At 35.4% G+C, this 14592-nt stretch overlaps 1 protein-coding gene across 1 annotated transcript in view; it reads left to right on the plus strand.

The window, feature by feature from the left end:
* LOC115857188 (bifunctional heparan sulfate N-deacetylase/N-sulfotransferase 4) overlaps positions 1–14592 on the plus strand; it is a 287117-nt gene that overhangs the window by 124569 nt on the left and 147956 nt on the right. Inside the window, exon 3 of the mRNA XM_030863980.2 lies at positions 10846–10933. Coding sequence (XP_030719840.2) covers positions 10846–10933 — 88 coding nt within the window. The remainder of the gene's footprint in view (positions 1–10845; positions 10934–14592) is intronic.

Here is a 14592-nt window from a genome sequence, read left to right on the forward strand (position 1 = left end):
ACTATTTACTTATTTACACAGAGACTATTTACTTATTTACATAATTTTTAAAGGGGCACAGTATATTAGCAAGACCTAGGAGACAGCTTCAAAGATACCAGTGGTTTGGGCTTCCCTGATGGCGCAGTGGTTGGGAGTCCGCCTGCCGATGCGGGGGGCGCGGGTTTGTGCCCCGGTCCGGGGGTATCCCGCGTGCCGCGGAGCGGCTGGGCCCGTGGGCCATGGCCGCTGAGCTTGCGCGTCCGGAGCCTGTGCTCGCGGCGGGAGAGGCCACAGCAGTGAGAGGCCCGCGTACAGCAAAAAAAAAAAAAAAAAAAAAAAAAGATACCAGTGGTTAGATAAATGCTTGTTGGAGTACAGTTCCTTATGGAGATAAAGTTTTTGGTATTTACTTGAAGTCTATTTGGTTACTACAGGTAGATGTGTTTATTTACAAATAAATTTTCACCTGTTAAATAAACTAAATACTGAATTTATACTATTACAATGACTAAATGAAAAATTCTAATGACCATTGCAGTTTCAATTTTATTATCAGTAATAACCTTTCTTTGTTTTCTAAGCCATCAAGGGAATGTTCTTGATTTTTTTAATTTGACCCTCCTATCCTTTTATCCAAATACGTCAATATTCTGAAGTAATGATCCTTTCTAAAAGTCTAAACAATTATGTTATCATGTACCACCTTTACACCCTGATGATAAATAATAAATTTGCTAATAGATGCAGTCTGTTTATTCATCTATTAGCCCAATTATGTATTTAAAAATAGATATCCTTATTCAGAAAGAAGACAAATATATTCACTGTGGGACGTAAAACACACACACATATAGATATAGATATATAGATATCAGCATGCCACCTATCCTACATGTATTATGCAATTTTTCAATACCCAATAAAGTCAATGATTTATCTTTGTTCAAATCACTTACAGCATATCAATCAGTTGAATCATTACTGCACACAGCTATTTTCACCATTATCAACTTGCTCTGCCCCAGTGGTAACTTCAGGTTGATAAGATTGGCTCTATTAATGTAGCAAATAAAAGTAAGGCAAAGCTTTGGTTCCTTTAAAATTAATAACAGAAAGATAGTAATAAAGTTAAAACATATGATTTGTAATTTTTAAGTATAATCTTAAAGAAATAACTCTAGTGAAAGGAAAAGTTTGGCCACTGGAAAGATCATATGGATTTTAACCTGAAATTTATTTATACTTTGAGTAGAGAGAAATTGTGAGTGAAATCACAGAGAAGACAGGAAGAGACTATACCTTACTAAGAGAAAGTGGATAAAAACCTGCAGACATCCCTTGATACTCTCAGTAATGTATCCCTTCCTTCTGTGGGACAGGAATGATGGAAACTGACAAGAAAGTAAATTTTTTTCTTTTTAATCTTTAATGAAATGGCTGTAGAGATAAAACTGAAATTAAAATGCTGAATACCTACCATCCTCAGAACTCCCTTTCTGTGGTTCCAGGACATTTTAGGAGAATTATTATAGAACAGACATATCTGCCAAAGCTATGGCAGGAATCTCTGAAGCCTGTCTCCAATATCCTAAAAATCTGACACAGAGTTCAGGTGTTTCTAGGGTGCATCCATGAAAGAATGGGGAGTTGTATAAAGCTGAGAATAGAGTGTACACCTTCTGTGCTCAAGAAATATTTTGGAATTGTTACAACACAATATTTAATGAAAGAATGATAGCTAATAAGCAAAAGAATGAAAGATGATAGCTAATAAGCTGATACCTCGACATTTTGAAGAGATTTCTGACTGTATGTGAGCAGAGGGTATTTCTAGAGATGAAATTAGGGAGGTCAGTTACAACACCAGCCTACAACTACTGGATATCTGTGTTGTGCCAGGAACTGTTGTAAGAGGCCCTAGACTTGTACCGAGTGACCAGAGGATGGAGAATGAGACATGGAGATTGTGACCAGAGGATGGAGAATGAGACATGGAGATTGTGAACAGAGGCAGAGCACGATTCCTAAGGAAGGATGCCAGTACCTGACCTTGATTAAGCAGACAGCTGCTGGAGAGGCCTACATTTTTTAAGGCCTAAAAAATAAAATGAGAATTTTTTTTTTTGGATCATGAAGTAAAACGTAATTTAGAGATATGTCTAAATTTACTTAATTAGACCTATCCTTACTTAATTTAGGTAATGAAAACAACTTAATAGTTGTTTTTAATAAGTTTTCAACAAGAATAAGATGCTCCAAGAAGGAACATCATGTTTATCAAAAGGGTAATTATTTCTAAGTATATTTCCACGATTTCATAATACTAAGAAACTGAGTTTGATCTGAAGTTCTTGTGGGATGACAAATCCTGGAATAATGGAAAAGTCCTCTTTTTCTACAGATCACATGCAGAGATTTAATGTGATTATATAACTGAATACATATGCAGAACCACATTTCATGTAAAAATTACAGCTATTATATTTTGCCATTTGCATTTGATACTAAATAGAAAACTGTATTTGATCAAGGATATCATGACCCCAGGAAATACCTCTACCTCCAAGGTATTAGCCATCCACTTAATGTTTTTTTCCTAAGTCTGTATCTTAAAATTAGGCAGGTAGGAGTGTGTGTTACTGGCAAATAGTTTGGGGGAAAAGCTGAGAGAAATCAAGTACAAAATTTTTTCTACTAAAGACTTTAGCATGTAAATGTGAATTGAGAACCTCCCAAGAGGGATATACTACAGAGTGTTTCCCAAACATTTTGAACATGGAATTATTTTTTCATGGAACTGTTAAATTTTACAGACCCAGTGACCCATGGATCACCGTTTGGAAATCCGTAATCAGGAACTCTTGTTTCACTAGTTATCATCTCTTACATAATAAAATCATCCATGATGACTCATTATTGAAGGCAGCCCAAGCTTCCACACTTCAGAGACCCCAAGCTAGCTCCAAAGGTGATTCTGTGTCTGCTTTGGTACTTCCACCGCAGGACAAAGCATTTCTATCACGTAGGCTCTCCAACACAGAAGTCAGGATTACGCAGGGTGACTCAAGTTTCATTTTACAGTTTCAACCTAACACAGAGAGAATTTGGGCCCAGTTCAGTGCAGATCCTTACTTAGAATCTCTGGAAATATTTTGAGTTAAAACGGCTTTCCTCCCATCCTTCCTTAATAAAGGTCTGACATTATTATTTTGTTGTGCATGTGTATGTTTCTCTCAGCTGTCTGATTCCTGATGATTCCTGAAGCCATCTTTCAGTCACTGAGCTTACAATGACCAGTTGCATTCCACATCCCCGAAGAAGTCCTCATGTAAGATAGTTCTATCTCACTATTACTTTATCATTTACTTAAACATTTGGGCCTAGGGAAAATAAGACAGTTATTCTTGCCATTACTTTATAAAATCCTTTTAAGGAAATAATCATGCTACATGAACCATGAATTCTAAAGTTACATTATATTTATCTTTTTACAACTCAAAAATTCTTGCAGGCCATGATGGAGACTTGGGAGCAAAGCTTGTAGAAAAAGTAAACTAAATAATACAATTGAAGACGAGACTTAGAAGAACTAACTTATAAAGGAAAAAGCCAGTGGTTCAAGTAGTACTATCTCAAGGGTCATACGAGTTCATATTTGATTCAAATTTATTTATTTGATTCAAAATTCCAATCGATTAGGTAGAGCATGAAAAACATGGAAACAGAGGTAGAGAGAGAAGGGCATACTCACAGTTTAAGGTGACCTCTATGGGCTGAACTTGAGAATACAGTTGAAGAGAAACTGGGGCTCTTAAGAACTGGGCAGTAAGTCACCACCTTTATGGAATTTTTCCGATCCCAGGGAGAGAACCAGAGTGCCAATCAGAAAGCAGAAGCAGAAATTCATCTCACATGCTTTCAGAATGGACTGAAGTCATTGGCTTAGAATTCTGTGGACACAGAGATGCCAATGACATTCCCCCGTAACACAGTTTAGGGCACAAGACAAATCAGTCCATAGCCACTGGGAAGGGAGTCAAAGACACATGCTTTGACTTTGCTGATACAGTCAAAATTTACAACACTGTAAATGCACTTCAAGTTTAATGATTTATATAACCTTCATTGTGTTCTTTGATAATCAAGCAGAAAATGCAGACTCTTCACATACGTGACATGAATTAATATTATTTTACAAGGTCAAACTAATTTTCAATTTTTTTCTTCTCTTTGCCTGTATCTTTAATCAGTATCAATGTTTAACCTTCCGGTATCCAAAAAGCACTCCCTGTACTATGAGACCACTCCCCTTGCTAATATATACACTCCTTGTTCAGTTACCTCTAATCATGGGTACCAATGTTTGAAAACAATGACGATGCGGGACTTTAAACTCTGTTTTTCCTGTTAGGGGTAATGTAGAGTTTTCAACAACATAGCCATCCTGCTGTGGGGAAGAAATGTTTAGTGTAGCCATGGAAGTGTTGATTTTCCCTCAAAACCTATCTCAACTCTTCCCTCACTTCATCGAATGTCAGAAATCTGAATCATTAATGAAATCACTCAGCTTTACTTCCCACGTCGGCCCATCAATAATTACACTATTTACTTCTTTCCATTCCCAGTACCACCAGTAGAAGCCATGCCTTTATTTTCTCTTACTGGAACTACTGCAAAATCCTCCTAAATGATTTCCCCCATTTCTTACCAGTTTTCCTACAATTCCTTATCAGCAAGTAGCCAGAGAAATCAATTTAAAATGTAAATCATATCCTATGTGAGGTGAAGTAGAGGGTGGTGTATTAAAAAGGTGTCAAGGTCCTTCCTGACATGGAGCCCTGTTTTCACTGGCCCCCTTGCCTGGAGCACATGCTCTGGAGTCCCTGTTTTAGACATAGCTGGCCTCTCATCTCTCTCTTTCAACTAAACTGCCACTGTTTCAGAAAGACCTTCATACAGCTCATTGCCTATCCTGTTAAAATGTAGGTACTCTGTTAGTTTCAATATTAGCATATACTATAATTATTTTTACATTAATAATAATTTCAATTAAATAATTATTTGATTGATTTGCCATGTGTATCATCTGCATGTCTAAAAAGAATGTAAGCTCCATGAAAACAACAAATATAGTGGTTTTGTCTGGCAGACACTTTCTATCTCCATAACCTTAGGTAGCTTATTTAGGCTCTCTGCGATTTATTTTCCCCACTTGTAAAACAGGGTTAATAAAGGGATCATGGAGAGATTTTTATTTAATAAATTTATTTGTTTTATTTATTTATTTTTGGCTGTGTTGGGTCTTTGTTGCTGCACATGGGCTTTCTCTAATTGCGGCGAGCGGGGGCTACTCTTCGCTGTGGTGTGCAGGCTTCTCGTTGCGGTGGCTTCTCTTGTTGCGGAGCACGGGCTCTAGGCATGCGGGCTCAGTAGTTGTGGCTCGTGGGCTCTAGAGCACAGGCTCAGAAGTTGTGGTGCACGGGCTTAGTTGCTCCCCAGCATGTGGGATCTTCCCGGACCAGGGCTCAAACCCATGTCCCCTGCATTGGCAGGTGGATTCTCAACCACTGCGCCACCAGGGAAGCCCAAGGGATCGTGGAGAGATTTAGAGATAATTCAAGTTGAGTGCTTCTTATCGTACTCATAGTACCTAGCAGTACCTAACACAATTATGTTAGATATTATTGTTACCGTTCTCTACTGTGTCCTTAGTACCTAGAAGAATGCCTAAAACAAGAAGCAGGGGTTCAGTCAATACTGTTTGAATGGATAAATGAGTGAATAATAGCACAAGGAGGTAGAGAGCCCAGAGAGTTCCAGATTCTTTGCTTCCTGGAGACTTAAGTGAGAGAAGATAGATAGCAGTGGAACACTTAGGTGATGGGCAGAAAGCGAGAGGATAATTGCTCTGAAACACTATGGTGTTTTTCTACCTGGCAAGTTGTTCTTTGAATTGAATGTGATTTCATCAGAAGGACCCCCCAATCCCCAAACCTTTCTCCCCACAAAAGATATCAGAAGTATACATTCATTCTTTCTTAATTAACTCACCCATTCCACAATCATAGCTAAACTGTTCCATGTGAAATTGTTTAGAAGACTCAGCATGTTGGTATAATAAGCTTTTGTCAATTTATAAATTATATCAAACAATTTCCTCTTTGAGCAGCAGTAAGATTTTATCAAAAAAAAGGAAGAGAGTAGATTTCTGAAGGAATGGAGATTTCTAAGGGGAAAGAGATGAACAAGAAGGGAGGCAGAAACTTTCAAAGGCAAACTTCAAAAGCGGCATACTTTCACCCTGGGTCAGCCCTATGCATTTTCATCTGTACATTGACAAATAGTCTCTGCACAGAAGTTCATGAAATTCCGAGTCAAACTGGGTGGCCACACAGATTTACTGTAGAGAGACCTGAGGTTAAAGTCGGACCAAATGTTAAGGCAAACGTGCTCGATTTTGGCCCTCTTGTTGTGTTATCTGGGTGGGTCATTTAAACTTTCCATGAAGCAATTTTTTTCCACCTGGAAAATAAGTATAGATGTAACCTTTTCTGATTCCCACATCAAGATCTTGTAAGTAAGATAAAAAGATAAGTAAGATCTTGTAAATAAGATAACATTTTTATTGAGTTATTGAATGTAATAAAAAACTTTCCAAGGCAGACAAACAAAAACTATCACCCTTTGGTATTTGATTTGAAATTCTGAAAACATAAGGCTATACCAAAGTATGTATACAGTCATGACTTATTAATTACGTACACGTAGAGAAAGTGTTAACCTGATGATAAACAATCTGAATATCAGAATGGCTTAAGACATGTGCAATATACCTTGAAATTAAATATGAATAGTGCACTAACAATATTTCCTGAAGTTCCTTGATGGCTATAATCTCCAGTTTGAAACTATAAGAATCACTGTTAAAAACACAGATTCCTAGGCTCCATCCTATACTGTAACTCAGAATACCCAGAAAATGGGCCTGGGAAAAGCATCCTGGTGTTTCATTTCATTTCTTATGGGTAAATTGGAAACAATTGCTTGACCCTTCTTAAGAACCAACTGGGGTCTATAATGAAATACACATACTTGGGCCCCATCATAGACAGATTAAATCAATAACTCTTCAAGTGGATCCCCAGAATTGACAATTTTAGCAGCCTCCTCTATAAAATTTTATGTCTGGTAAAGTTTGAAAACCATTGTTCTCTTTAACATTTTGCAGTAGGGCAGAGTTGGACTTGCTTTATTAAATACTGAGGAACTTATTATAAGAACATTAAGTGAATGCAAGTAATGTTTGTTAAAATAATGACTTTTTGCTTCTGCTTAAATACATTATATATTTATTCTCTTTGATACCCAATCAAATAACTTAGTGAGCCTTTCATAAATAATGCAAGGGAAAACTTCAAAGCCGTTTATATATATTTTTATGACTTATAAACTATTAAAGAAAATAACTAAGGTTTATTATCCAAACACTGTATATATTTTATTTTACATATATTTTCAAAAGTTAGTCAAATTTCCCCACAAAATATTCAGATAAAAATAGTATATACACAGCTGTATACTATTTCCTATGCTTTACTGTTTGATTTTTATCTCAAATTGAGACCTTATTTCTAGTCCATTAACAAATTTTTCCAAAAGAAGCTTTTTTGGTTTTATTATATTTTATTTATTCATAATTTTATATTTGTATTTTTCCTGTCTGATATTTCCTCTGGCATTTTACATTTTTCCTGTATTTCAATCCTTTATTTTTTTCTATATTTCTTCATTATTTTTTATGGTTTAACATGTTTTTCTTTTACACTTATTTCTGAATTTTATTTTTAAAAATTATATCCACTTTATAACATATTTATTTGTGTCTCTCTTTTTCTTATCATTGAAAGACATGGAACCTTTCTTTCCTTGAATTTTGAAACTCAAAGAACATTCAGTTACAATGAAGTAGGAAAGCTTGAATCTTTTAGAATTTGCTTCTTTTTATCCATTTGTTTTGTTTTTACTTACAGAAATTGTCATTTTACTCCCACATTAATCAAGATTACATGTTGGCAGGCTGTGACTAGACAACTCTACTTCTTTTAACAATGGAAAGGTCTGTCAAATTCTTCATATAGCTAATTAGCGCCAGTGGAAGAAAATCCATATGCCCTCGCCTCTGTGAGCTTGTCTTACTAGGCGACTTACAATAGAAGATTATAAAACATCCATATTATGAATGTGCTCATGAAATGCAAGATCCTATCTATATCATTTAATGGTATGGTCCATGAGCCATTTTTATCATTTTACCATCAGAAAAATATTAGTAATAAAAATAAATGAAACTAATTCAATTGACAGCTGTGCATTAATATATGCTCCTATCACATTTTTAAAATGCCTTCCATATATATGAAGCTATATTTAGCAACATGGCATGTGTAAAAATGAGGAAGGTTTGATCAACCTTCAGGTACTTTTAGACTAAAAGGAGAAATAAAATACAAAGTTATATAGTAAAGTGGAAAATGATGCAAGTCTTAAGATAAACAATTTAGGAACTTACTTTGGGAGATGAGAAAAGGAAAAGCTTTAAGGCATCAGGGAAGGCTTCACACAAAAAGGTGGCATTTGGGCAGATCTTTAAAAATGGGTTGGGACTGGAAAATGAGATTGGGAACAACTGGACACTTTCCAGCCCGCCCCCCAAAAAAAAAACAGAAAAACATGGAGAAATGTAGGAGGTGGGGAATAGTGCAGACGACAGGGTGATTTGGGGAAATACCAATGCAGGTAGCTTAATATGGAAATATGAAGTCACCATTTATACCTAATTGGTGGGAAGAGAATGACATATTAAGTGATCATTAACAGCATTTATCAAGTTCTTACTATGTACCAGGCACTTAGCTAAGCACTTTGTATGCCTAATACAATGTAATCTTCACAATAATACTGTGAAACAAGTGTTAAGCATGATCCCATTTCACAGATAAGGGGAAAGTTGTGAGAAGTGAAATGACCGACCAAGCTGAGTCATTAAGTGAATGGCTTGCCTGACCTCAAGGGTAAAGTGCATTTACTGCTTCTAGGATGTTAGCATGACTGCAGAGTATAAAATAGAATAGAGGAAGGTGGGAATATGGTTAGCAGTCTACAGTGTTTTAAAGCCCAAGAAAAAGACATGAAGGCCTGCCTAAAGTGGTAGCAAGCTGATTGGGAAAAAATAGATCGTTTGATCTTTTTAAAATGGCCCCTTAGAAAGCATCAAGTGTAGGCCCACTTCCCCAGTCTAAACTAAATCCCTTAATTTATCTATCACAACATGCTCTAGATTTGTTTTGTAGCACTTATTATGATTTGTAATTACACATTTGTGGGACCCTCTATTTAATAGCTCTCTCCCGCTCAGTAAAGCCCAAGGTTACAGAGACTGTGCTTGCCAAACCCAACACTATATCCACCTACAAGGAATATTTACTGAATTTAAGAATGGTTGGTGGATAAATAAATGTGGAATAAAGAATGCCTTCAAGACCCCAGAGGTAGAAAATTGAGTGGATGTGGTTGGAGCAGTGAGGAGAACAGGGAAAGGAAGAACTAAAAAAAAAAAAAAATGATTTCAATATATGAAAGCTCAGGGATTGTGCACTGAACATAACAAGAGTGCCAGAAAAAGGAACTCCCTTAGAAAAAAGGATGCATGATCGTTTTATTTTTTTAATTTTAAAGCTATATTCTACAGTCTTTACCAATAAGCTCAACTAGTTCAATAAATTTATTTATTTTTAACTCTACTCTCTTTTTAGTATCTAGTTTGCTTTTTTATGAGAACTTTTTTGAATATTTTATATAACTGAGTCAAACTACTAGGTCTGTTTTTTCCTTTTTCTATTGAATTGATAATATTTAAATAAGTTAGCCAGGATTACATGCAGTATAACTGTAATCTTGGATAACCAGAAACTATAGCTTATCAACCTTTTAATTATTTGGTCATTTCTTTCTTTTTTTTTTTCTTTACAAATTTGCCGGAGAGCCCTCTTAACTCTGGGGAAATAAAAAGTTAGGTTCACAAATTTTTGAAGCAAATGCTTAGCCACCATAACTAATGCTCAAAAGAAATTGTCTAAACTTTTGACTCTTTATTTACCTTAAAAGATGGATAGTAGTAACAAAAATCAGTCTTAATAATATGTTCTTATCCTGTCTACAAACAAGAATTAACATAGAATAATTCCAAAAGGAGAAATTAGGAAAATTTTTGCAATGTTTAGAGAATATTTCTTTATGGAATTATCCATTTCCTACCTGTCCTTTCCTTGTTCATTTGTAATTACCATCCTATAAAGTATAAAAATTGCTGTTTAGTTTGTAAAGTAAAAATCCAAGCTTTCAACTCAATAATTATGCCTTAAATATGATAGGAGAGGTTGCACAGTTAAGTAGAATACTCAGTTACTACTCAAACAAAAGTTAACTTCTTGTCCTTTACCAACAAATACAGGACCTGCCTGCATCCAACAATTCTGAAAAATTTTCCCCAAGGAAAAGAAGTGTGATAATCTGAAATTCAAGAAATGTCTCACACAGAAATGAAAAATGATTTCAATGCTGTGTGGTTAGAGAATTGCCTCTCAGCCGCTTATAAAATGCTTAGGACTTAACTGCTTCATAATTCGTAACCTTCAGTAAAAATAATAACAATAGTGATTATAATACATACCAGTAGCCATCAAAAACCCAAAAAGCAACAAAGCCCACATTTTGTTTCACTCATGCATACACTTTTGAAAAAGAGGCATCCCAAATCTTCATATTTATTTTTCTAAAATCATGTTAATTTCTTATTTATTTCAGGCATTACTAGAGACTCAAAATTTACTGCGCACTCAGGTTGCAAATTTTACCTTCAACCTTGGATTTTCAGGGAAGTTTTACCACACAGGTAAGAAGGAGCTTTGTGTTCTCAGGCAGCTACATATAAATAGGAGAGAGGATTTTTAATGTTTCATAAGTAGGAGAAATAGAATATCCAGGCTGATTATGGGAAAAACTTGGGTGCATTATGAGTAGCCAAATCCAAAATCAATGAACTTGTTTACTTTTTCAAATACTGTTAGAATCAAGGGCAAAAGAGGAAGAGAACTGACTTTGTCAACTCAGTAAAAGAAACTATAACCATTGTTCTAAGTGTGTCTGTGCATCTTGTGTCAGCATAGTCTAAGTAGGAAGCATAGTGACGATGATGATGATGATGACAGTGACATAATAATGATAATAATAATAATGGACAGTGTTTTTTAATCGTAGGACAATCCAGGTGACATTTTTGTATGTATTATTTTCCTTTTGAAAACATCTAGTGATAAGAGAGGAATTTTATAGCCTCAAAGAAATTTAATAGATTTTGAGTCATCTTGCTTAATTTACTTTCCCTTGCAGGATTTTCCTTAAAAATATTGCAGTGATTTGGCTCAACATACATTAATACCATCACAATCAGGTTTATATTTCTTTCCATGTCTATCTAGTCACAGTTACACTTCTGTTCAGTCTCAGCCTCTCAACAGATTCTCAGAATGTGAACGGTGTTCATGCACTACTCCATGTTCTCATATTTCTCACCTCTTTACCCATCTTTACCTCCAGAATTTGACTCTTATTTTCTGAATAGCAACATTACAATGTCAGGGACTAGTATAGAGAAAACTATGTGCATAAAAGTGATTGTTGGATAGTAATAACAAAAATGGCACAAAATGGTGTCTTTCAGACTGTATTAGGGCAATACCTACTATCTGCTTCTATTTCTGCATCTCTGGTGAAAGCTAAATGCTTTGTTTAGGACTCTGCATCGTTCTTCCTTCACAGTATCTTAGTGAAAACATTTCATAGTATTCTCTATGAATGCATGCAGTTTAGTGACTCATCAAAAATATCCCATGCAAAGGTAGTCTTTTATTATCATATATGTAGTTCATTTACCCAAAGAGGCTTTTTAATGTTTACCCAAATAAGCTCAGCATGTTTTATTAGAATATTGAAGTAGCTTTTCTTTAATGCTTTTCTCCTCCTGCTCTGAAACATGTAAATCTGTTTAAAGTAATAGAAGGAAAAGTTGTATTTAGACCAGTTGATAAATCAAATCATTGCATATTTTAAAAGGATGTTTTGCAGAGAAAGATTTGGGTCATCACATCTGCACAGGCAAAGCAATTCTAGCTTACAATTTTGAAAATAGACATGGTGTTGTAAATCCTTTTCAAAAGCCCCCTCAGGAAATGAGTTCAGACCTAAGAATCACCGACTATGAAGTTATAAAGCAGGTAGCTCTAAAGGCTGTATCTACTCATGCTGGGGAAAAAACCATGGGATTATTTGGAGTTCACACACAAACAGTACTATTTTGTCTTAAATAGCTGTATAGGGTAAGTAAAGCCATTCTTTAGGCTGAAATATATCTGGATAACAGCCTCAGCTTTTATATACTTTTCATATTCAGACCTATTAAACCTGCCAGACATTTGCAGCATTAATGTTCATAGCAGGTTATAACACTTCCCATTTCTTTTTTATAATCCCAAACATGTACACACTACACATCCACTAGGAAATGAACAACACACTAGTAAATATCACAGGGACGGTTGTTGGAGGAAGGTACCAAACAACAATAACAAAAAAAGGTATTATATCTCTTAAATGGACCTTATTGACTCTTTATGTTAGTACTAACCTAATAAAAATACTGGAAGAAACACTATCCCGTTATGCTGTGGGGTAACTCACTTTAGAGACTAAGTAATATATATATATATATATATATATATATACACACACATATATATGTGTATATATATGTATTTATAGTTTTATATATAAATTTGTGAGTCCTGGAAGTTTAATTACCTTCACATAAATATGAAACTTTATTTGATTTGCTACTTTATGTGTAGAATCATTGAAATGCATCCATGACGTTTTTCAAGGGTGCAGTAGTATATATTAAGTACTTATTTATTCACTCGGGGATATCAAGGTTTCTTCCAGAGTGGAGTTAAACATTGATGATATTCACCATGGGGAGAGCATGCCTCTCTCCTTTCTAGTCACATTCCTATATGGAGGTTTAACTGTCGCAAGCTTAACAAATCAGAAAAGTGTTTTCCTCACCTATGCACTTGATTGTGATGTGTAACCATGAGAAGATGGCCTTGTCATAGTGAGTGTCTCAGATCTCTCCCGGGATGATCTGATTTCCCAATGCATGAAGATGCTGATTGATGAGCCTCATTGTTTTGAAGACATTTAATCACATATGCCCACTGTAATAATGATAGATTCTGCCTTCTCAGACTGCTTCACTTATTTGTATTTTCCATGTATTCTTTCCTGTTCAGTTTCTCTGTCCTTCACATGCTAAAAACAATCTCACCCAAAAAGGACATATCACTAAGCCTTCCCTAAAAGTCAGTCACTCATGGGTGCCAAATTGAAAGGGGAAGGACATGCTGTTGATTAAAAGTAAAAAAATAAAAGCATGGAGTTCAGAGTAAAATATTTTAGTCTAGAAATATTTAAAGCATGATTGGAATTGCACAATGAAAACTCAATTGAAAAATGGAGACATTACAAGATTAAGATGGCTTGTAGGGATGGAAGGCTACAAATACTTTTTGTAGACATGATTTCTGGTGGCAGTCATTGCCATTCTCTAACTAATAATGAATTGAATATGAATCAAACAATTACCTCGTATAATATTTACAAATTGAATAAATACTGGTCTTTTCTATAAGAGGTCATTTTTATATAAAGAAAACAGATCTTTATATAAAACTATTAACTTTTAAACATGAAAGTAAAAAACAGTGTCACATTTATTCTCTTTTGTTTGCTTTTGCTTTTCTGTATAATATATTGGCTCAAAGACTCGACATTGGAAATGACCTGCTTTTGTTTAAATCTAGTCTCTGACATTTCGCTAGCTATGTGAACATAAACAGATCACTTTTCTGTACCTCAATTTCCACATCTCCAAAATGGGAATAATAATATCTCTCTTGTCTAGAACAGTGCATAGCATGTCATGCTATGTAAGTGTCTATTATTATTATTACTTTTTAAAGTTTTGGGTTTGTTTTTTTTTTGCTATACATGGGCCTCTCACTGTTGTGGCCTCTCCCGTTGCAGAGCACAGGCTCCGGATGCGCAGGCCCAGCGGCCATGGCTCACGGGCCCAGCCACTCCGCGGCATGAGGGATCTTCCCGGACCGGGGCACGAACCCGTGTCCCCTGCATCGGCAGGCGGACTCTCAACCACTGCGCTACCAGGGAAGCCCTAAAGCGTTTTTTAAAATCAAATATTATTTTAAAATATTGAATTATTCCCCAGGCTTTATTTTCCAGTTTTGGAAATGCAGATAGCTTGTAATCAATTTTCATCATCAAATGATTCTTTTCATTTAGTTTGCTATTTAAAATGAGTTTATTCTATACCCACTTATAGGGAACTGTGCCAGGTACAGTGTACAAAGAAAATTAGACACCTCTTCTTGCTTTTGAGGAATTACAATATTTCATATATAATAGCAAATATAAGAC

This window comes from Globicephala melas, chromosome 5 (genome assembly GCF_963455315.2).
Source record: "Globicephala melas chromosome 5, mGloMel1.2, whole genome shotgun sequence".
NCBI classification, from domain to species: Eukaryota; Metazoa; Chordata; class Mammalia; order Artiodactyla; family Delphinidae; genus Globicephala; species Globicephala melas.